This window comes from Heteronotia binoei, chromosome 15, assembly GCF_032191835.1.
Source record: "Heteronotia binoei isolate CCM8104 ecotype False Entrance Well chromosome 15, APGP_CSIRO_Hbin_v1, whole genome shotgun sequence".
Taxonomy (NCBI): domain Eukaryota; kingdom Metazoa; phylum Chordata; class Lepidosauria; order Squamata; family Gekkonidae; genus Heteronotia; species Heteronotia binoei.
The window spans coordinates 51,689,679-51,714,039 of NC_083237.1; the positions used below are offsets into that span (position 1 = coordinate 51,689,679).

The window sequence follows — 24,361 nt, forward strand, 5'->3', positions numbered from 1 at the left end:
AGGACATGTAACAGGGGGAATGTGGCTAAGCCATTTTTAGCTATTAGTGCAGACACAAACTATCACAGCATTTGGACACAGCATTTGCCACCCAGTCAGAATGTTTGAGGCCCTCTAGGCTACTGCTAGAATTAGAGGACATGTAACAGGGGGAATGTGGCTAAGCCATTTTTAGCTATTAGTGCAGACACAAACTATCACAGCATTTGGACACACTCTAAGGCATCTTGTGGGGAAAGTTTGGTGTACAGGTGTGCATCTTGTATGCATGCCGAGAGTATCATGTGGATGTGACTGGGAGAATTTCAGAGGTTGTATTCAGTGATGCTGTAAAGTAGTAGAATCACCAGGTAGAATCACAAATGTAGGATCAGAGAAGAGGGCGTTCAAGTCAGAATGTGCCCCTGTGAGAGGGGTTTGGGCTCTGGCACCTCTCATTTGCCAGAATACACATTTCCTTCTGATGCTCCTCTGCGATCATGACTCCATTTCTCCTGATGTATTCGAAGTGTTTCACAAAGTGGTAACCTGCTATCTTTGCTTTATAGGGAGTTTTTAGGGTTCCCAGCCTCCAGGTGAGGCCTTGTGATCTTCCAGGATTACAACTAAACTCCAGGCGACGGAGATCAGTTCCCCTGGAGAAAATCTGCTTTGGAGAGTGGGCTCTGTGGCATTATACCCCCCCCCGAGGTCCCTCCCCTCCCCAAACCCCACTTTCTGTAGGCTCCACCCCAGGAATCTCCCAACCCAGAGCTGGCAACCAGTCTCTGCAAAGTCAGAAAAATACTTTTGCCAGGATAAGGATCTTGTAAAAACTGGTCTAGAGAACAAAACTGTAATCATTTCCCCAGAGAGCAAATTCCTTTTAAATTTTTTAAAGGTAAAAAAAAAATTATCCAAGGAATTCTAAGTAATCAAAGAAGCCCCATTTCACAAGCTTTTGAAATGGAACTATTATTATGGCACAAAATCAAGGCACCGCAGTGCCATCTACTGGCTGAAAAACACAGTGCCTCAAATGCACTCTCCTATATACGTACTTCTAAATGGAGCAACTGGCAAACCAATTTAATGAATCAGATTCTTGCTTGGGAGCGTGTCTGTTGGCACCTGTTTTTCCCAGAACACCCAGGGAGCTATTGGAGTAGTTCACTCCTCATCCAGTTAGCTCCTCTGACCTGAGAGCAAGTGCAAGAGGTACCCAACTCAAACCCTGCCTTTGCCATAAAAACTCACAGCAAAACTTTAAGCCACTACCAGTCTCAGCCCTCCTCCCATTCATAACATGGAGATAATATAACAAAATTGGCATGCCTTGCAGAGCTGTTGTAAAAACTACAATAAGATAACGTGGCTGAAGTGCTTTGAATACCAAACATAGTATTTAAATGCTAAGTATTGTGATTACAACTCCTTTCCAGTTTTTCAACTTTTTTTTTTAAATTTGGCTGTGGCTTCTGCTCCTCGACACAGCTAGGGATAACTGCAGGGCAGCCTGCTTCAGCATGCATACAGAGAGCCTGTGTGATATATATTTATAATTTATATATAAATATATATATATCCAGGGGTGGAATTCTAGCAGGAGCTCCTTTGCATATAAGTCAGTTCTTCTAGTTCAGATGCGAAATGGAGGCTTTCTACCTAATCCTTTTTAGCCGCTCCCCTGCTTCCTTTGGCCCTTCCAAACCTATACCCAATTGTGAAAGATGCAGAATTACCCATCCACACACGCTTCTTTGCAGGGCTGGCCCTCGACTGTCTGGCACCCTAGCAAGGTTAAGTTCTGGCACCACCCCTCTGCACTGACAACATCACCGAGTCATGCGGGGGCCACCCAATTCGGCACCCCCAGAAAGCTGGCACCCTAGGCAATCACCTAGTTTGCCTAGTGGCCGGGCCGACCCTGCTTCTTTGACAACATCATGTGACACAAACATCCTGGAACAATCAAGGCTTGGGAGAGCATGGAGTAAAGACCAACCCCCCCCCCCCCAATTCCCCAGACCGGAAAGCAGGAGAGTCACCGTGGCCACCATGGAGTGAGAGGTACTGCACTTCCTGGGTTTGCAGCGGAGAGCTCATGCTCTGGAATGCGTTGCTGTCTCTCTGCCTCAGCTGCTGCTCCAGGCTATGGATGCGATTCAGATGTGTCTCAACCAGAGCTCTCTGCAGAGAGAGGAGGACAGGAATGGATGGAGAGTGAGACAGACACAGAGAGACAGAGAGAATGTGCATGCAGAAATGCTGAGAGCTACCCCGTGCCCTCAGATGGATTCCCTCCAGTCCTCTGCCGACCTAATCATACCAATTCAACTGCTGTTATAGCACGAACAAGTTAATATCTGTTTCTTTGTGATGCCTGCATTCCCTCATCCCTCAATTTCATATCCTATGCTTAGTTTCAGAGGGAAGCCATTTTATATGATAATTGTCTTCAGGTACTTGAAGAGCTCTCATATAGAGGAAAGTGCAGAGTTGTTTTCTGTTGCCCCAGAGGGTCGGAGCAGAACCAAAGGGTTGAAAACAAATCAAAATAGTTTTCGGCTAAACATTAGGAAGAATTTCATGACAGAGCAGTTCCTCAGTGAAACAGGCTTCCTCGGGGATGTGGTAGGCTCTCCTTCTTTGGGGGTTTTGAAACAGAGGCTAGATGGACATCTGACAGCAATGCTGACTCTGTGAACTTGGGCAGATCAAGAGAGGGAGGGCAGGAAGGGTGGCATCAGTGCTAAGTTCTCATGGCCCTTTCTGACACACCCAGGGAAATGCTAATGGACACTTTGAGGTCAGGAAGCAGTGTTCTCCAGGCCAGTTTTGCCAGGAATCCTGGAGGTCTTGGGGGGGGGGGGGGGTTGGCCATCTTCTACGCATGGAGCAGGGGTCATTGGGGTTGGGGGGGGGTAGTTGTGGATTTCCTGCATTGTGCAGGGGGTTGGACTAGATGACCCTGGAAGTCCCTTCCAACTCTATGATTCTGGTTTGCAGTAGAACAGCTAGATTCATGTCCACTAACACCCTAAAGACCAACAATATATTGGGGGGTATCACCTTTCAAGAGCTGAAGCTCCCTTTGATGGATAAAGCCAAATAAAGCTTTCTCTCTTCTCACCTCAGCAACCCTACAGTGGAAAAGGGGGGAGGATAAGTGGCTTTTAACTTTACTACCTGCCTGCACAAAAGGTCCTATAGCTTTCAGGCTGGCCTCTTTAGACATCTCAGTTCCTCCCATTTTGGCATGACACTGGATTCTTGAAACCAGTTTATTAGCTTCCCCCCCCACCCTTTGAATTTTTTTTCAACTTTAAAAATATCACAGTAACTGCAGAATCATGATAATATTTATACTATTACCATTCTAAACAACCATCTATAGTTACTTGACACGATACATTTTAAGGAGTTATAGAATGTATAAATATATTGGACATTTGATGCATAAATGTAGCTCTCGGGACTCAAGAATCATGAAATAGTTTCCAGTTCTAAAAATGTTGACTTCTTTATTTATCTATCTCAATTCAGATAATTTTACTGTTTGTACTCAGGACTTCAGAAGTAATTAGGGCTTTTTTGTATAAAAAGCCCAACAGGAACTCATTTTCATATTAGGCCACACCCCCTGGCGTCACCATTGTTTCACACAGGGCTTTTTAAAGAGAAGGCCCAACAGGAATTCATTTGTATATTAGGCCACACCCCCTGACAACAAGCCAGTCGGAACTGCATTCCTGTGTGTTCCTGCTCAAAAAAAAAGCCCTGGATGTAATTAACTAGTACTGTTTTAGCTCTTTCCACCAGGTATTTAAGCTGCAGTTAAACAGATCACTAGCTATTCAGTAACTCAGCTATAAAATATACCTGTTCTGCTACTCCAGCAGTTTACAATTCAAAACCACAATACTAAAACACAAGCCATTAAAACACAAGCCATTTGACATAAGCAGCATAAACAGATGGATGTTCTCATTTTCCTCTCTTGTTATGTTCCTGTTGCTTGGGGAGGTCTGTTCTGCAAGTTTTGCACCCTCTAGTGGTCAATTTAATATAACATTGGTTGATGTTCAGCATACCTCCCTTCAGATTTAAACTGCAGGTTTTTATGCCAGGCATAAAATAATGTAACAGAAAATCGAACACTAGAGGGAGTAAAACACTTGCAGAACAGAACCCAAAGTGCAAGATTCACAACTGGATGATCTCAGTCAGTCACTTATTCTCAGTCCAGCCCACCTTGCAGGGTGGTTGTTGTAAGGATAAAATGGAGAAAGGAAGAACAATGTTGTAAGCTGCTTTGGGGAGAAAAGTGGGCTATATATATATATATACAAACAAAGAAAATAAACATATTACCTACAGGGAGAAGAAGAAGATGATATTGGATTTATATTCCACCCTCCACTCCGAATCTCAGAGTCTCAGAGCTGCTCACAATCTCCTTTATCTTCCTCCCCCATAACAGACACCCTGTGAGATGGGTGGGGCTGAGAGGACTTTCACAGCAGCTGCCCTTTCAAGGACAACCTCTGCCAGAGCTCTGACTGACTCAAGGCCATTCCAGCAGGTGCAAGTGGAGGAGTGGGGAATTAAACCCGGTTCTCTCAGATAAGAGTCCACACACTTAACTACTACACCAAACTGGCTCTCAAACTGGGAGGTGTTTTGAACTTCCAAGGGATTACTGTGAGGGTAAGCATAAGGGTTCTTTGATGTGATCTAATGCCACAAGGTTTTTAAAAATCATTTATTTGGCTTTCTACCATCCCACCCCCAGGGACTGTGTCAGGCTGCATGTGGAACAAGCTAAAAATGAAAACATGCCGTTTGGACACAGCAACATCCCGGATAAAAGAAGCTTAAATCCCTGCCAGCAAATCCCCAACCAAGGTTAAACAAGAAAAACATTCCATGTAATTTTGAAAGGGCTTTTCGGCTGGGATTTTTGATAGCTCTCCAAAGGCTCACTGAAAAAGGAAACCGGTTTCAGCAGAAAAACTGCACCACATCCAGGGTAGGGGGAAATGTGGCTGTCCTCTCTCATGTGTAAAAAGATACATGTGAAGGAAGAAGAAGATGGATTTATATCCCACCCTATACTCTAAATCTCAGAGTCTCAGAGCAGTCACAATCTCCTTTACCTTCCCCCCCCCACACACACACACACACAACAGACACCCTGTGATGTGGCTGGGGCTGAGAGAGCTCTTACAGCAGCTGCCCTTTCAAGGACAACTCCTACGAGAGCTATGGCCAACCCAAGGCCATCCCAGCCGGTGCAAGTGGAGGAGTGGGGAATCAAACCCAGTTCTCCCAGACAAGAGTCCACGCATTTAACTGCTATGCCAAACTGGAGGGCACCTTGTGCAAGAACCCTGGGTGGAACTCACCATCTGTCCCAGCTCAGACTCAAGGTCAGTTTTCTCCACGCACAGCTTCTCATAGGCTTGGATCATCTCTGCCAGCTGCTCTTCTCTCTCCTTGCTTTTCTGCAGCTGGGGAGGCAGGAAGGAAAGGGAAATCTGGATTGTGAGAGAAACCTTTTTCCTCCCATAGAAATCACAGTTATTGGGTCTTCTTGATGTCTCTGAACACACAGAATGTCCACTTTTCATTTCATTCAGTTTTACCAAAAAAAAAGCCCTGATGAACCTGTTTATCAAAAGCCAAAGCAGAATGAAGGCAGGGCTTTTTTTGTAGCAGGAACTCCTTTGCATATCAGGCCACACGCCCCGATGTAGCCAATCCTCCAAGAGCTTACAGGGCTCTTCTTACAGGGTCTACTGCAAGCTCTTGGAGAATTGGCTACATTAGCGGTTGTAGCCTAATATGCAAAGGAGCTCCTGATACAAAAAAAGCCCTAAATGAGGTTATACAAAACATGCCCTCCCCAGTCCTATTCGGGGAGGGGAAACCTCTCCTCTATCTCTTTTCCCACCCTAAAATTCCAAAGCGGTTGTGGTTTCTTTCAGGGTACCAGGTTTCTGGTAATGTGTGTCACACATAGCAGCTATAATCAAGCAAACAGATCAAGTCAGATTTTGAGAAGGTCAGGAATGAAGGAATTGTTTTCAGATACGTTGCCGCTGTTTTGCAAACTCTTGGAACCAAAAGTTACAGATACCATTTTTACATACCCACATCGAATCCTGTTTTGTTCCTGGGACAGCGGATATCCTACTATACACTCCTATGCTGAGTTACTGCAGTCTAGGTGCGTGGAAATCAATGAGCTTAGAATGGAATAACTCTGCATAGGACTGCACTGCTAGTCTGCTGCAGCAAAAACAGGCAAGCTTCTTGTGGCTATCAGGTTTTCACTCTACTGTTTCTGCTCACGCTCAGATAAAAACTTGTAAAGCACCACAAAGTCCTGGGGAAGGCAATGTAATGTCACCTTTCTCCTCGTGTATTTAAAGAGATTCACTTCAAAAGAAGGAACCTTTCAATAAGATCTTAGAAATTTGCTTAATAGGGAACACATTTGTCTTCTCCAAATGTAACTTGGGCCGGCCCTGCCAGTAGGCAAACGAGGCAATTGCCTAGGGGGCCTTCTGGGGTCACCAAATTGGGCACCCCCATGTCACTCGGTGATGTTATCAGCGAAGGGGAGGGGCGCCAGAAGTTAGCCTGGCCTAGGGTGCCAGACAGTCTGGGGCTGGCCCTGGTGTTCACTATTCAATTTCAAGCTATAAAAACCATGATGTGCTGGTACCTTCCACCTATTATATTACACAAAATTAATAAACAACATGACCCGCATTGTAGGAAACATTATGGGGCAACCGAAGATTTCTTACACTGCCGGTGGAATAGCATATATATTTATTATTTTTGGCAACAGGTCACACAACAAATAGAAAGAATAACAGGTCATCAAAATCCACTCTTCCCAGAAAATTTGTTACTGGATAAGTGGATAGAGTTAGACACCAATTAAGAAAACAAAAGAATTAATATCAGTATTAATATCAACAGTCAGGTTAACTATTGCCCCAAAATGGATAAATACCCACCTACTTTATCTCAGTGGCAATCAAAGTTACCTAAAGGACCGCCTCTCCCCATATGTGCCCCAGAGAGCGCTGAGATCCGGTTCTCAGAACTTACTAACAATCCCTGGGCCAAGAGAAGCTAGGTTGAAGGCTACTAGGGAGCAGGCCTTCTCGGTGATAGCCCCTCGTTGGTGGAACGACCTTCCTGAGATGGTGCGAGCCCTGCGGGACCTGAACCAGTTCCGCAGGGCTTGCAAAACATTTCTTTTCCAGCTGGCTTTTGAGATAGAACTTGATTAATCCAACGAATGGACATCTAGCCATCTTGCGTACATTATGATACAGTATTTTAGCACCATTTTATATATTTTAACTATTTTAAATAATTTATTTGTGACTGATATATTTAAAACTGTTTATGTTGTTTTATGTGAATCATGGGATCCCCATGTCTGTTAGCCGCCCTGAGCCCGCCTGGCGGGGAGGGCGGGATATAAAAATAAAATATTATTATTATTATTATTATTATTATTATTAAAGTTATGGGAACGTTTTATAATGAGCAAGCTCTCCTATCAAGTTTCGAATGCCCCAATAGATCAACATGAATCTAAAATTATAGCAGTTCAGTTTCCTCTATTAAGTCATATGGTTGAAAAAATACTATACCAGAGAATCCTTATTATAAATCCAGGACTTTTTTTTATAGCAGAAACTCCTTTGCATATTAGGCCACACACCTCTGATGCAGCCAATCGAGCTTACAGTAGGCCCTGTAAGAAGAGCCCTGTAAACTCTTGGAGGATTGCTACATTGGGGGTATGTCCTAATATGCAAAGGAGCTCCTGCTACCAAAAAAGCCCTGTATAAATCTATGATCTATATTTTAAGTATTGGATGTAATCTTGATTTTAGTATTAGAGGATAGTTGAAATATTTAAGACAACCAACTGTTAACAGTGTTAGTTCACGTAATGTTAAATGTTTTGAAAATTTTTGAAAAATAAAAAAGAAACTTGTTAACTTTTCAAAAATCTAATTTCCAAATTGTCTGGAAACGTGGAAGCAGGGACTTACCTATCAGGGAGCACAGCATTTACAAACAGGAAATTCCTGAGCTCAAAAAGTCACTGCTGACCTAAGTGGCTGTTTTTAATCACAGCTCAAGTCAGAGTAAGACCATGCTGGGCTCATAGGACCTGTGATCTACCTGGGCCATCTGTAGCTTTGTACTTTAACCTAGAAGTTCACATTCAGTAAGAGACATCCTGTAACAAACTGCCTTTTGTAAAATAGCTGTGTTGGTTTCTCTGATACTCCGAAGAAGAAGAGGAGGAGGAGGAAAGTGTTTTAGGGAATGACTGGGAACTCCCTGCAACTCCAAATGCCACCACAGTCCCAAAAAGCAAAACAAGAACTGACAAACAACACAGCCAGCAGCCAAAGACTAAAGCAGCAGAAACCAGCAGCAGCTGGTCGGAAACACGAGTCTCAAAGCCACTGAAGAGCAGTCAAAGATGAAGCAGGAAGTTCCACAGGTTTGGTGACACAACTGAAGAGACCCTGTCCCATCCACTACATTTCCAGTGATGGACTGCAATGAAAAAGAGATTCTGAGGAACATTTTAGTGTATGTGTGGGTGAAGATTGGAGAAGGCAGCTTCGTATATCCTGGGTGCAGATTGTTTAGGTCTTTACAGACTCAGAATAGCACTTTGGATTTGTGACAGACAAAATCCCACAAGCTAAGATGGTGGCTTCAAAGCCCCTTCCAGGCATACAGGGAAACCCCACTCACCTCCCGCTGGAATTGATTCAGCTGCTGCTGGAGATTGGCCTTCTCACTCTTCAGAAGGGAGGTCTCCTTCGAGTCATAGACCGAGAAGATGCGCTCATCTCCAAACTCGCTGATCAGTGGGAACTGCAGGATAGGAAATTTATTTATCAGATAAATTTCAGGGGCTCAGGGCGGCTAACAACAGTTAAAAACATTAACAATTAACAAACATAGACTATTAAAAAATAAAATATATAATATAACATCTCCATACATATTTTAATGTCTTGCTGTTTTATTGGTTTTATTCTTTAAATTATTAACTGTATTATCTATTGTTTATTTGTATCATGCTTTCTACCATGTCCTGTTAGCCGCCCTGAGCCTGCCTAGGCGGGGAGGGCGGGGTATAAATAAAAGTTTATTATTATTATTATTATTATTAGCAATCATCAATCCATTCAATAAAAGTACAAGAGGGCAATTTCCATTATTTCTAATTTCCATTATATTAGTTCAGTGAGATTGTTGGTGCTGTAAGGTAATAGCCACCTCCCCCTAACTGTTGAAGGCGAGTTTGAATAATTCAGTCTTACAGGCCCTGTGGAACTGCGGCAGGTCCCACAGGGCTCTGATGTTTTCAGGGAAGGCATTCCACAAAATGGGGGCTATTACCGAGAACGCTCTGGCTCTGGTAGTGGACAATCGAGCTTCTTTTGGTCCAGGGATCTTAAAGAGATTTTGAGACCCTGAAGGTAGTCCTCTCCGGGGTGCGTATGAGGGGAGAGGATGCAGGTGTTTATGTATGACCGAAAGGCTTTTTGGAAACACTTTGGCAACATTCAATTAGCATATAAATGTCCAGATCTCAAATGCGAACTAGTCAAGACACTGATACAGAATTTTAAGACATTTAATCAGAACACTCTTTCCCCAAAGGCAGAATCATCTTGGCTACTTGGAGACAAAAGATAAACAAACCACTCTATGTCTGGTGAAATTTTTGGCAGTTATTGTTACATTACATTACTAGCTTTTAGCAGGACTTTTTTTAGCTCTTGGAAGATTGGCTACATCAGGGGTGTGTGGCCTAACATGCAAAGGAGTTCCTGCTACCAAAGAAACCCAGCCTTTTAGGTTCTCCTTCCATGGATGAGGGTTTGCTGTTTATGACATAGGTCAGGGGTGTCAAACTCATTTGTTATGAGGGCCAGATCTGACATAAATGAGACCTTGTCGGGCTGGGCCATGTTGAGTTGGGCCGGGCCATGTGTGTACCTATTTAAGATTAGGCAGCAGAGGTATAAACTTTATAAAGGACACAGACAAACACAAATATATTTGCACTTGTCAGTCTTAAAGATGCTTTCTTTGTATTTCTCCCATGGGATCCAGGGAACGGGGCAAAGGAAGCTCTGGCTCTTTCCTTCCTTCCCCAGGGGACTGTGGGGGGGAAGGGGAGAAGCTTCAGCCAATAGAAGGAAGAGAGGCTTGACTCAGTAACTCTGCTGTGCAATTAAGAGTCTGGAAAAACAAGCTCTGCCTCTCTTCCTCCCCAAGGGAGGAGCCTCAGCCAATGGAGAAAACAGAGGTTTTGCTCTGTAGCTCCTGTGCAATTGAGCAAGCCTTGCAAAGCAAGCTGTGATGCAGAAGGAAGCAAGACCGAGGGAGAAGGAAGCAGATGACAACCAGTTGCTCGGGGGCCTGATAGGAAACCTCCGGGGGCCTGATTTCGCCCCCGGACTGCAGGTTTGACACCCCTGACATAGGTTGTAAGAACAGTAAGAAGTAAAAGGAAAGGAAAGTTATTAAGAGGCATATTTGGACCGGGAGTCCCCACAGGCTCACCTTGATCTCATACATCTTCAACTTCCGCTTGAGGCAGGCGTTTTCCCGCTCCAGCCCGGTCAGCCGGTTCTTGATGTCATCGTAGGCCGTGATGAGAGCGAAGTGGGAGGCCGAGCACATCTCACTGGAGAGGTCAGTGTTGGGGCTGTCCAGCCATTCGTCGTCCTGGACCAAGGCATCTTGGGTGAGGATGCTGATGTCATCCTCGAACATGGAGTCCATGGCACGGTCTGGAAGGGGAGGGCATCTAGGAAGAAAGGTCGGCGCATGGCAAGCTCCAGCTGTTGAAAGAGGACAAGAAACATGAGGGAGAAGCCGGACAACAAATTGGAGTGGGGAAAGAAGATTTTCGAGGGGTGCCTTGCAGTTTTCCCTCTAAGCTGAGTTAGCATGAGCTAGCTAACAGATTATTAACCTCCCGCACACAGATTTTTGTTTTAGCTCAAGTTTTAGTGACTGCAGAGCACACTAATTTATGCAGTAGCTCACAACTTTAATGGCAGTACCTCACAGAGTAGAATTTTTGCTCACAAGACTCTGCAGCTTAGAGGAAACAGTGGTGCCTTGGTATATTAACCCTCCGGTCATCTCCTTCATCCTGCTCTTGAGGCAGTCTTGCAAGTAACCCCTTTGCTAAGCTCGCCTGTTTCTCCCATTGGTATCGTCCCAAGAGAAGGCTTCCTGTTATGCGCCAATGCAAATTAACGCTGCTAGCCCTCATTGTGGAAGCGCTCGACCGCCCTGCCTCGGATTATGAGCAATACTCCCTTCTAAACCGTGGAGTCTTGGGAGCTAAAATTCTACTTTGTGAGCTACTGGCATTAAAGTTGTGAGCCAGTGCATAATTAAGTTTGCTCTGGGGCCATTCTTCCTGAGCTGTGTGAGCTGGAGGCTAAAAAAACCTGTGAGCTAACTCACACTAACTCAGCTTAGAGGGAACACTGATTATGGGTAAATTCAGACAAATGGCTTGCCCTCCGCTCCCCAAAAACCGGCATGCTGAGATCTGTTTACTGATTGACTTCATTCATCTTCCTACATTTCTCCCTAGAGGGGAGCTAAAGCACCTTACACCATTCTGTTCTCCTCTGCTTCAGCACACAACACCCTGTGAGGTAGGTTAGGCTTAGTATGTTTGACTGGCCTAAGCGGACCCAACCAGCTTCCATAGCAGAGCGAAGATTCAAGACTGGGTCTCCCGAATCCTAGCCTGCCACTCTAAACTCTATACCAGGCTGGCCCTCCTATCTACCCATAACAATAGGATGGCTTTGGCTTAAGCACAAATCCAAAATCCTAATCCCAAATAACTGCAGGAAGGAGGCAGGGGCAGGAGCACCAAAACAGATCGGATAACCTGAGGGAGAGTCAGCTTGGTCAGTGGTTAAGAGCGGAGGATTCTAATCTGGATAAACCAGGTTTGGTTCCCCCTTCCTCCACATGCAGCCAGCTGGGTGATCTTGGTCCAGTCGCAGTTCTCTCAGAGCTGTTCTCTCAAGAGCAGTTCTCAGAAGAGCTCTCTCAGCCCCACCTACAGTACAGTTTGTCCGATGTGGGGAGAGGAAGGGAAGGAGATTGTAAATCGCTCTGAGACTCCAAGTGAAGGGTGAGATATAACTCCAATCTCTTCTTCTGTTCAGGGCAGCATTTTCCAAAGTCTAATATATTTAACATTTCCCCCCAGAAATGACACTGGGAGATACAATTCAGACTCCCACAAAAAAAAGATGTTATGCTACAGTTTGCCCAGCTTCATCATCTGCATCAACTTATCCCTTTTCTCTTCCTTGTTCAATGGCTGTATAAGGGTAATGCTGATCTATATTCAAGGACTCTTCCCCCTTCTTTTTTTGTTTCTGCATGAATCACTGATCTGGGCATGCCTTTCAAGTGGAAGGAGAGTAAACGCAGAACACTGACTCATACAGAGTTATGCAAGAGGCAGCCTCCTCTGAGGTTCAGTAATTATTCTGCATTGAAAACAACGAATGATCCAACTGGACCTGACTCAGAGATGCTCCAGAATTAGTAGCCCCCAGAAGAGGCTGACTGAAAGGATGCAAAACCAGAGAGCAGTAAATCCTGCAGGAACTCAACAGGCAACCTCTTCTGAGATGTGTATTTGGGGGTCTGACAGGACCTTTGAGTAATGTATTTCTCACAGCACACCAACAAATCTATCACAAGGCACTCATAGGTCAGTTCGAAAAATAATGAGGACATTATTATGAATTCGGTCCTCATTTAATTTATGTATGATTTTATGGTCATTCAGTTTTAATTTTGTATGATTTTACTGTTTTAAATGCTGGCTTAGGCTGTGAATAAACTATATTGATTGAAAATTAATGACATACTGTGTCATTTCTTATCCTTGGTCCAGCTCCTTTGTCTTTCACAGACAGGGAGAAAAAAATAACTGGGGGAGGAGGAGGAGTACAATTCTAGCAGCAGCTTCTCTGCATATTAGGCCACATACCCCTGATGCAGCCAATTCTCCAAGACCTTACAAGGCTCTTTTTTGTAAGCTCTTGGAGGATTGGCTACATCAGAGGGTGTGGCCTAATATGCAGAGGACCTCCTGCTAGAATTCCACCCCGATGATGATGATATTGGATTTATATCCCGCCCTCCACTCCGAATCTCAGAGTGGCTCACAATCTCCTTTACCTTCCTCCCCCACAACAGACACCCTGTGAGGTAGGTGGGGCTGAGAGAGCTCTCACAGAAGCTGCCCTTTTCAAGGACAACTCTGAGAGAGCTATGGCTGATCCAAGGCCATTCCAGCAGCTGCAAGGAGTGGGGAATCCAACCCGGTTCTCCCAGATAAGAGACCGCGCATTTAACCACGACACCACTACACATTTTAATTGTCCTTGCTTGTAAGTTCCTGTTTCTTTGGGGGATTTTTTTCCTGTTCTGCACATGTTTTTATGGCCACCAGAAAAGCCTGTGCTGGTTCAATCTACAGGGAGATATGCTGGAAATACACCAGTGTAATATAAAATCCACCACTAGAGGTAGCAATAACATATGCAGAAGAGAACCCACCTCCCCAAAGAAGCAGGAACTAACAGGCAAGGAAAATGAGACTGTAGAAAAGCCCTTTACTGCTCCATACCAGACAAAAGCTGAAGAAACTCAAATACTACCAGTCGTTCAGCAATTAAAACAAAGTGTCCTGGCAGAGAAATTAACAGCCTTACACAGACTTGCTTCAGAATGCGATAGTCATACAGTTGGTGCCATAGCCCCAGACAAATGAAAACTGTACTTCTCCCTCATCTCCAAGCAGCCAAACCCAATTCCTACCCACACAGTTCTAGGCAAAAGGAATTCCAGTCAGGCATGAGTATCAACAGTAGCTTTGTTTTAAGAAAACAATGATTAAATATTAAATGTTAAATATTGTTTGTTTGGTTTGTATTTGTTTGACTGCACTTTTTCTTGAAGAAGATGAAGATGATGAAGATATTGCATTTATATCCCGCCCTATACTCTGAATCTCAGAGTGGTCACAATTTCCTTTACTTCCCCCCACACACACACACACAACAGACACCCTGTGAGGTAGGTGGGGCTGAGAGAGCTCTCACAGAAGCTGCTCTTTCAAGGACAACTCCTGTCAAGAGCTACGGCTCACCCAAGGCCATTCCAGCAGCTGCAAGTGGAGGAGTGGGGGATCAAACCCAGTTCTCCCAGATAAGTCCTCACACTTAACCACCACACCAAACTGGCTCACCAAACTTAAATTGAATTAAATTATAAATTAAATTTAAAATGTACATTTTAAAAACGAAACTGATCACCCATCTTGAGAAAGCAAGCAGTTTTGTTACCCAAGGGAAGAGACACACTCCAGACAGGTCCTAAAACAGTGCCTTAAAATGGAAAATTCAACCACCCATTAATTATCCAAGCACACTCCAGCAGGAACTCAACTTCTGCAAGCCCCAGTGAAATGATTGGGACTTCTACAGCGCCCGTTCATTTCAGTGGTGCTTTCGCAGGAGTCAGGTCCTCTCTCCCAGTAGGCCATCTAAAATCTGGCACCCCAGGCAACCACCTTGCCTTTCCACAGACCCTACTTGTATACTTTGATAAACAGACCGAGAGAAAGAGACATGCATCCTTTCACATCCTCTTTGAATGCCTCCTTCCTCAAACCAAAAGGGAAATCTGGGATTTCATTCCAGGCAAGAACTCTCCGCTCTCTGACTTCTGAGAGGGAAGGTGGATCTATCGACGCAACACACAGATGGCGAGCTCGGAGAACTGTGGAATTAAACAGGCATGGCCATAGAATATGAAACCACCATCCAGACTGAGAGAGAGAGAGAGCGCATTCGGCGGCAAACTGGAGGGAAATCTGGCATTGGGGGAAAAAGAACATCCAACACAGGAAAAGGTGGGAGTCCAAACTGTGTCACAGAAACTTGAACAACATGGCAATATTTTTAAGGTAGATTACGTGTTAGAGACTGCAGATTGTTAGAGACTGCAGATGCCGTTAAAAAAAGAAGAGAGACATGTTTTGGCAATCAATCACTGGCAAATGAATGAGTTTTACACCAGGAACGCAACATCCTCCTCCTCTGTGTCAATAAACCTGGAATAACTCCCTGCCACCAGCTGCGTTCTCACAACCAGGAAACCAGAGAGGAAAGCCCACTCCACCCAGAAGCACACTCCGAAAGGATGCAGCGAACCCACCTGGCCTGCAAGACTGCTTGAGGACTCATTGGTCTGAGGCTGTTTCCACATAGCAATGATTCCCTCCAGGGCTTTTTGTATAGAAAAAGCCCAGCAGGGACTTATTTGCATATTGGGCCACACTCCCAGATATCACCACTGTTTCCCACAGGGCTTTTGCATAGAAAAAGCCCAGCAGGGGCTCATTTGCACATTAGGCTACACACCCTGATGCCCAGCCAGCTGGAACTGCGTCCCTGCTCCAAAAAAGCCCTGATTCCTTCTGTTCCCTGCAGTACCACTGAGAAAGCGGAAGCATTTGCAGCAGTACTTTCCCCTGTACTTTTCTGGCCTCAGCCCCCACAGCTGCCATTCCTGGGGTTGCCAGGTCTTCCTTGGCCACCAGCAGGGGATGTAGGCTTCCCAACCCTCCCGCCCTGGCGGGGGACCCCAGGAATTCCAGCCTCTTCCCCCGCTCCCCAAAAAAACGGAAGCGGGGGGAGGGGGGAATGGCTGGTGAGAGGCCTGGGAAGGCTCGGCATTGCTTGCGCTGCTTCCTTCACTTCGGCGGCTCCTGTGGGGAGGAGGGGGCGTCTGGGCCGGGCTGGGCTCCGAGCTAGGGTTGCCAAGTCCAATTCAAATATCTGGGGACTTTGGGGGTGGAGCCAGGAGACTTTGGGGGTGGAGCCAGGAGTTCAGTTATGCTTGTCACACCCTCGTTCCTGGCTCCGCCCCTAATGTCTCCTGGCTCCACCCCCAAAGTCTCCTGGCTCCACCCCCAAAGTCCCCAGATATTTCTTGAATTGGACTTGGCAACCCTAAGGGGATGGGGGGGGGTAAGGTTGCCAGATCCAGGTGGGGAAACACCTGGAGATATGAGGGTGGAGCCTGGAGAGGACAGGGACCACAGTGGGGTACAATAAAGGAGGAGATTATATTGGATTTTTATCCCACCCTATACTCTGAATCTCAGAGTCTCAGAGCAGTCACAATCTCCTTCACTTTCCCCCTCCCCACAACAGAAACCCTGTGAAGTAAGTGGGTCTGAGGAAGCTCTTACAGCAGCTGCCCTTTCAAGGACAACTCTGTGAGAGCTATGGTTGACCCAAGGCCATCCTAGCAGCTGCAAGTGGAGGAGTGGGGAATCAAACCCGGTTCTCCCGGATAAGAGTACGCACACTTAACCGCTACACCAAACCGGCTCTCCAAAGAGTCCCACCCCCACCCCCCAAAGCAGCCATTTTCTCCAGGGGACCTGATCTCTGGAGTTTGCAGAGGAGCTATAATTCTGGTAGGGTTGCCAGCTCTGAGTGAGGAAATACCTAGAGACTTGGGGGGTGGACCTGAGGAGAGCGGGGTTTGGGGAGGAAAGGGACTTCAATACCATTGAGTCAACCTTCTAGAGTGGCCATTTTCTCCAGGTGAGCTGATCTCTTCCCCCTGGAGATCAGTTGTAATAGATCTCCAGCCACCATCTGGAGGTTGACAATCCTAAATTCAGGGGGAATCCCACCTGGATGCTGGCATCCCTTCCCATACCCCCCACCACAACCAATGGAGGGGTTTTCAGGCATTCCATTATGGAGACCAATTCCCATAGGGTATAATGGAGAATTGATCTGCGGTTATCTGGGGCTCTAGTGGGGCTGTTTGTTGAGGTAGAGGCACAAAATTTGCAGCATAGCATCTGATGCCTCTCCCCAAAATACCCTCCCAAATTTCAAAAGAATTGGACCAGGGGGTCTTATTCTATGAGCCCCAAAAGGAGGTGCCCCTATCCTTCATTCTTTCCAACGGAAGGAAGGCATTTAAAAGGTGTGTGGTCCCTTTAAATGTGATGGCCAGAACTCCCTTTGGAGTTCATTTATGCTTGTCGCAACCTGGCTCCTGGATCCACCTCCAAAGTCTGCTGGCTCCACCCTCAAAGTTCCCAGATATTTCTTGAATTGGACTTAATAATCGTATATCGATTTTAAAGCCCCCCCCCCCCCAATTCTCGACAAGGGCAGGGGGGACAGAGATGAGGAAAACTGTGCTGCCAACTTTTCTCCTGCCTGTGTCCCTCGCATCAGCCCAACATCCATAAACAAAGCCTTCGAGCTTCTGTTGCTAGGCGCACAGCTGGAGACTCACCTGCTACCCTGCCAAACGAAAAGCAGGTAAGTATTTATCCCCACCCTTCCTAAATCCTTGAAACAGAGTCAGGAAAAGCATCAGGATACACCGAAGCTGGAAAATTATTTTGCACAGGAAATGCATCTCCTCCCATGGCCAGGAGACACAATGCCAAGGCAGTTGAGAGTTTACTGCTGTTACTTAAGGAGGCATATCCAGATATTCCTCCCACTTGTCCCTCATTTTCTACTCTTAGGGCTGCCAGTGCCACCGACAAACCCCCACCCCCAAACAGAGATGTCACACAGCAACACAAACTCTGTGATTTTGAAAGCAAAAAAACAGGCCTCATTTTGGGCAGGAGCTCACAGGAACGGAGCTTTGGAACCCCTACATTTTATTGTGCTTTCTTTCTTACCCCTCCCCCTCCCCAAGTACTTGTTTCTGGGCTCCATTGTTCAACCCCCTTGTGAGAATTCTGCTGAACTCGAAGATTTGACAAACTTTCAAATATTTCCCCCCACAAAAAAATGGAAAATTACCAAAACATATCAAGCAGACAGAAATCTTCTTCATGCCACTGTGGCCACATAGGTGAAAGTAATTTTAAAAGTATGATGGGAGTAAGGTTTTAGGATGACAGTTATAATTCAAGAAGCATTTTAAGGTAGATGCTGAACTGATATACTTTAGTACCGCTTCCGATGATGTCAGGGGCGTGTGGCATAAGCAAATGAGTTATGCTAATGAGCTGTGCTAATGAGCCCCAGCACCTCTTCTTCTATGAAATTACCCCTGCAAAAAATCATAGAGTTTTGTCCAAAACCCCGAGCGTTGCACATAATATTGCCAATGCAATGATGTCACTTTCAGATGATGTCATCACATTGGGGTACCACCCACCATGGTGGCAAGGGGACCTGATCACCCTAACCTGGAGATCTCCTGATATTGCAGTTGACCTAGATATTGCAGTTGGTCTAGATGACCAAGATCAGTTCTGGGGAAAAATACCTGCTTTGGAGGATGGACTCTTTGGTATTATACCCTATTGAGGTCCCTCTCTCTCCAGGCTCCACCCCCCAAAATCTCCAGGCATTTCTCAACCCAGAGTTGGCAACACTCTCACTCCTTGACCCTGGCAAATCCTGCACAAATCTGCCTTTGCTAAAGATTTGTGCATCCCGTTTTTGAGTTATTTAGGCTTCAGGCCTGAGCAGTGTCCCCTCTAAACTGAGTAAGCATGAGCTAGCTCACAGATTTTTAGCCTCCAGCTCACATATTTTTGTCTTAGCTCAGGAAGGGCGACCCCAGAGCACACTCATTTCTGCAGAAGCTCACAAGTTTAATGCCACTAGCTCACAAAGTAGAATTTTTGCTCAGAAGACTCTGCAGCTTGGAGGGGACGTTGGGCCTGAGGAATTAGGGTTTCCTTAAAGCAATGAAATACCTAGCTGGCAGGGGGCTGCATCTTGTCTGTACCAGGGTGCATGCTCATCGTAAATGCACGCGCATGAACACAAAGGTGCTGCATCGCGCACAGCCTGCCTTCCAGCTGCCACTGTGTATGCTGAACAATTAGCGACAGATTGCTGGGCAACTTTTTCAAGTCTATCTTTAACCAAAAGAACAAACCGTTCCTTGGTTTTCAAAATTAGTGGTGGATAATGGCTGCCGCTGATCTAAAAGTTGTCTTCGTTCCAAAGGACTTCAAAGGCAAGGATCCAATGTGAAAATGCCAAACTGGAATTCATCAAATAGCTTAGCACTATTTTGCAGTCCCCCCGCCCCTCCCCAGCATGAACAAGGACTTAGATTTCCTTATACACCAGGGGTGGCCAAACTGTGGCTCTTTCACACATATTGTGTGGCTCTTGAAGCCCCCCACCTCACCCTGTCAAGGAGACATTTGTCTCTTTAAATCACTTCTCAAAGCCAAGCCAGCTGGCAGCTTGGATAATGCATTCAATGTTAAAGTTGCTTTCTTTCCACCTTTCCCTCCCTCCTACTCCTCTATCTATTTTCCTTCCTTCCAACATCTGATGTTCATGTCTTGCGGCTCTCAAACATCTGACATTTATTCTATGTGGCCCTTACATTAAGCAAGTTTGGACACCCCTATTACACACTATAGGTGCTAACATCTCAGCGTGATGCACCTTTCACAGATATTGTCTGTACTTTTTATTTATACCATGGTCTTTGTACGGCTCTTACTGAATCGGCTTGGTGCGCCTGTAATTAGGGAAACGGCAAAAACTTCTGAGGTGAATTTCCCACTCCCACTATTTCCTCCCCCCCTTCCTTGAAAGCCCCCATAGCTCCTCCCACTTTCCTTCCCCCTCCCCTCCCCAACCATCATCCAACTGACCTTTATTGTCTCCCCATTTTCAGTTTTTTGCCCTTCCCGACCCTGGTATGCTCTGCCCAGGAAAATTATGATCCAGTTGCCAAGGCAGGCCCAATTTCCCAGCAGGGAACCTGCAAGGCCCTGCAAAAGGTTGCCAACCTCTAGGTGGTAGCTGGAGATCTCTTACTATTACAACTGATCTCCAGGTGACAGAGATGAATTCCCCTGGAGAAAATGACTGCTTTGGAAAGTGGACTCTATGGCATTTCACCCTGTGTTTTTCACTCAGGTATTTCCCAACTCGGAGCTGGCAACCTTAACCTTAACCCCACTTGTACGATAATTTAGGATAAGAATGTGTAACTGGCCCAAGGTTAGAACAGATAAAAGGAAGTACTTCTTCACCCAAAGGGTGATTAACACATGGAATTCACTGCCATAGGAAGTGGTGGCAGCCACAAGCACAGACAGCTTCAAGAGGGAATTGGAGACACATATGGAGCAGAGGTCCATCAGTGGCTATTAGCCACAGCGTATTGTTGGAACTCTCTGTCTGGGGCAGTGATGCTCTGTATTCTTGCTGCTTGGGGGGCACAGTGGGAGGGCTTCTAGTAGTCCTGGCCCCACTGGTAGACCTCCTGATGGCACTTGGTTTTTTGGGGCACTGTGTGACAGAGTGTTGGACTGGATGGGCCTTTAGCCTGATCCAACATGGCTTCTCTTATGTTCAAGGTCACCCAGTGAGCTTCCAGGGCAGAATAGGGATTTGAGCCCCTAGTCTGAAACACTAACCACATTTGGCTTTTTTGTGGCTGCTTTTGAACATCAGCAAGCGGCCAGACCTAGGTGAGTCATGTGGTATTAAGGCACCCCAATGACTCCTCTCTCAAAGGCCAAAACAGTACTGAAAAGGGCCCTGTCCCACCCCGCTGCCTTACTAAGCCTGTTGTGGTTGCCTAGCAACAGCCACTAAGGCAGCACCTATTTTTTAAAGCTACAGTCAGTCCTTTTATCACTTGGGGGGAGGGTGTTAATAACCCCTTCTTGCTTTTGTATGTGTTTGTTTTTCAATATCAGATTTTTCTGCAAACCTGGAACAGTTTTCATATCTATGGGAAGATCAAGTCTTGGCCTTTTATGTATCCTTAAATTTGGCAGAGTTGTCTGTTAGAATTTTCAAGCTGGAACCCACAAGGACTTGTAGGGTGTTATCATTTTCCCCTCATTTCCCTTCCCTGAAAGCCTCCATAGCTTCTTCTCTTTTCCTCCTTTCTTCTCTCCTTCTCACCCAACAGCCAATCTACTTTTTTCCGGTCCTCTTTTTCCTTCAGCTTCCTCTCTCCCCTCCACAGCAGCCTCTACCTAGGAAAACTATGGCCCAGTTATGTGGTGCCAGCTGCTGGGCCAGGCCCACTTACACTGATGGCAACCCTCAAGAACTTGTGGGGGGCACACCACTTTCCCCTCTATCCCCCTCCCCACATCATTTCCCATCTCCCCCCTCCTTGCAAACCCCATATCCTCTCCCTTTTCCCTGTCTCATTCTCTCTTTTACAGCCATTCACCAACTTACCTTTTATCTGCCTCCCATCTTCACCTATATTTATTATTTACTTCATTTATACCCTACCCTTCTCCACAGTGGGGACCAAAGCAGCTTACATCATTCTCCTCTCCTACTTTTTATCCCTGTCAGGTTAGGCTGAAAGTATGTGACTGACCCCACATCACTTAGTGAGCTTTCGTGCCAGACTGGTGATTTGGGCCTGGGTCTCCCAGACTCTACTCTGAAGCTCTAACCACTACCCCACACTGGCTCCCATAGGGTGGCTGCAGTTGAACAGTAGCAAGCAACCAAGCCTAGGTGAGTCGTGCAAGTTTGATGGTATCAAGTCACCCAGTGGTTGCTGCCAGGCCTGGCCTTGAAAGGCCAAAGGCAGGCCAAAACAGCCCTGGAAAGAGCGCTGTCCCCTCCCCCTGCCTTTTATTGACCAAAGAAAATGTCCAGAATGCTGTGGTTGGTTAGCAATGGCCACTGAGGGCTTCCATTCCTGAAAGCTGCAAGTACTCCTTTTATAAGTTAAAAAAGGTAAAGGTAGTCGTGCAAGCACCAGTCGTTTCCGACTCTGGGGTGACTTCACATCATGACGTTCTCACAGCAGGCTCTTTACGGTTTGCCATTGCCTTCCCCAGTCATCTGCACTTTACCCCCAGCAAGCTGGGTACTCATTTTACTGACCTCAGAAGGATGGAAGGCTGGGTCAACCTCGAGTCAGCTATCTGAACCCAGCTTCCGCCAGGATCGAACTCAGGTTGTGAGCAGAGCTTAGGACTGCAGTACTGCAGCTTTACCACTCCGCGCCACGGGGCTGTTATAAATTATAACTTTATAACTTTCCTGTATATCTGTTCAGATTTCAGATTCTTTTGCAAACCTGGGGCATTTCTCAGGTTTGTTAACAGATGTGTTTTGTCTGTTCACAGCTCCAGTCACTAGATTTGAGTATCCTCCAATCTGGCTGACATGGCTATTAGAATCCAGGGGTGGCCAACGGTAGCTCTCCAGATGTTTTTTTGCCTACAACTCCCATCAGCCCCAGCCAGCATGGCCAATGACTGGAGCTGATGGGAGTTGTAGGTAAAAAACATCTGGAGAGCTACCGTTGGCCACCTCTGGATACCAGTTGTGGGGATTGCATCTCCACCCCTATTGCTCCCCAGTATACACTGTCACAGCCGAGCTCAGAGGGGCTCCTGGTTTGCACCGCGTGGAACGACTCTCGGTTTTACTCACCACCAGCTCTGAAGATTAACTGTAAGTGTATCATCTGTGCATCCAGACAACACTGTGCACACTTTTAAAAAAATTGGGGGAGGGTATTTAACATCCCCCAGTGTATTTTTTTTTTAAGATTTCAGATTTTTCTGCAAAGCAGGGGGGGGGGTCTCCCAGGTTTGCAGAAAAAAATGTTTAGTGTTGCCATAGCCCCAGTCCATGGATGTAGATTTCCATAGTTGTGGGTCACACGTTGTTAGATATATAGTTAATTATATGATATGATATATGATATGATGCTAATCATAATCTGTTTGTCTATCAACAGTTGGCAGTAGTCTTCATCCACTGTAATTTGGCAGATTATTTTTATTGGTTCTTCTTTTACGTTAACCACTCATAACGTTTTTGTACCAACCCACCCCTTTCTGAAGTCCAAATTTAGCTGTTTGGGACAAGTACTCCAACAGACCAGATGAGTTCTGATTTACAAAAGGTGATGGAATAAATTTTTGTTTGTCTTTAAGGTGCCATAGGACCCCTGTTTCATTTAGCAGCAAAACTTAAGCAATCTGTATTAGTTTTTCTTTTTTTGGAGAGAGGGAATCCTCAGATAATCTTAAAATGGTATGGACCAGGGTGGCCAAACTGCGGTTTGGGAGCCACATGTGGCTCTTTCATACATATTGTGTGGCTCTCCAAGCTGGCTTGGAGAAGGCATTTGTTTCTTTAAATCACTTCGCCAAGCTTGGAGAATGCACTTAATGTTGCTTTCTTTCCACTTCTCCCTCCCTCCTCTCTTCCCCCTGTTTTACAGCTCTCAGACATCTGACATTTTATTCTATGTGGCTCTTACATTAAGCAAGTTTGGCCACCCCTGGTTTAGACAGTGATACATTTAGGGAATTTGCTCTCCCAATATAGGGCCACATGCCAGCTAAGATCAGAAGGATTCATTTAACCTTCACAAGATCTATGGCTCTTTCAGTCATTGCCCTGTTTGAAGGCACAGTTTGTTTACCAGAGGAGTTGCATAAAGCACCTCTCTTTTTGGCAATTGTTCAGAAGCTGTGTAAGGTTGTACTTTTTCTGTGTACCTTTGGGAGTTGAAAGATTTTGGCATTAGTCCAGCCTAGAGAGAAAACTCAGGAGCTTTTAAAGCTTGTGTTTTCTGGGAGGGAGCTGAATGTCCCCTAGGTATGAGGCGATTTCAATATCTGACTTGGTCAAGCAGAAGTTTCATTTATGTGATGGGCATTAACTGGTACTTTTGTGGAGGGAAGGAGTGGTTTCTAAAGGCGCAAAATAAATCCATAAAGGGCATGCATTCCATTTCCCAAAACATTTACAATCATCTTTGCAATAAACCCACAGCAAAATATACCTGCAGTGTGTAATCAGTAGATAAACCTACTAAAGGTTTGGCTGATTAATCTGTTGGGGTCAATGTTAAAAGGAGAGGGGGAAATTTTAATCAATGAGGGTTATGGTCAGAGAACATCTGATTAAACATAGACATGGAAAGGTCCAGGTAGGCAGCCATGTTGGTCTGAAGCAGTAGAACAAAGTAGGAGTTTAAGACCAACAAAGTTTTATTCAGATTGTAAGCTTTTGTGCCCAGCAGACATTCCCCCCTCCCATTTTCTGATGATCCTGAAGCGGGGGGAGAGCCTCCAAACTGGGGGATCCCCTGACCCCACCTGGGGATTGGCAACCCTAAGCTTTGGTCTAGGAACAGCCATGGAAGCTCGCTGGGTGACCTTGGGCAACCCTCAACTCACCTTTGACCCAGCCTGGAGAGGTGGCGGCTG

The 24,361-nt window shown here is 45.7% G+C and overlaps 1 protein-coding gene across 2 annotated transcripts in view; it reads right to left on the reverse strand.

Moving 5' to 3' along the window:
• TBKBP1 (TBK1 binding protein 1) overlaps nucleotides 1–10,927 on the reverse strand; it is an 88,109-nt gene extending 77,182 nt beyond the window's left edge. For both annotated transcript variants that reach the window (XM_060256180.1, XM_060256179.1), the window contains exons 1-4: nucleotides 10,618–10,927; nucleotides 8,791–8,913; nucleotides 5,388–5,492; nucleotides 2,028–2,169 (exon numbers count right to left, since the gene is read on the reverse strand). In XM_060256180.1, coding sequence (XP_060112163.1) covers nucleotides 2,028–2,169; nucleotides 5,388–5,492; nucleotides 8,791–8,913; nucleotides 10,618–10,839 — 592 coding nt within the window. In that variant the 5' untranslated portion in view covers nucleotides 10,840–10,927. The remainder of the gene's footprint in view (nucleotides 1–2,027; nucleotides 2,170–5,387; nucleotides 5,493–8,790; nucleotides 8,914–10,617) is intronic.
• Between the last annotated feature and the right edge of the window lie 13,434 nt (nucleotides 10,928–24,361).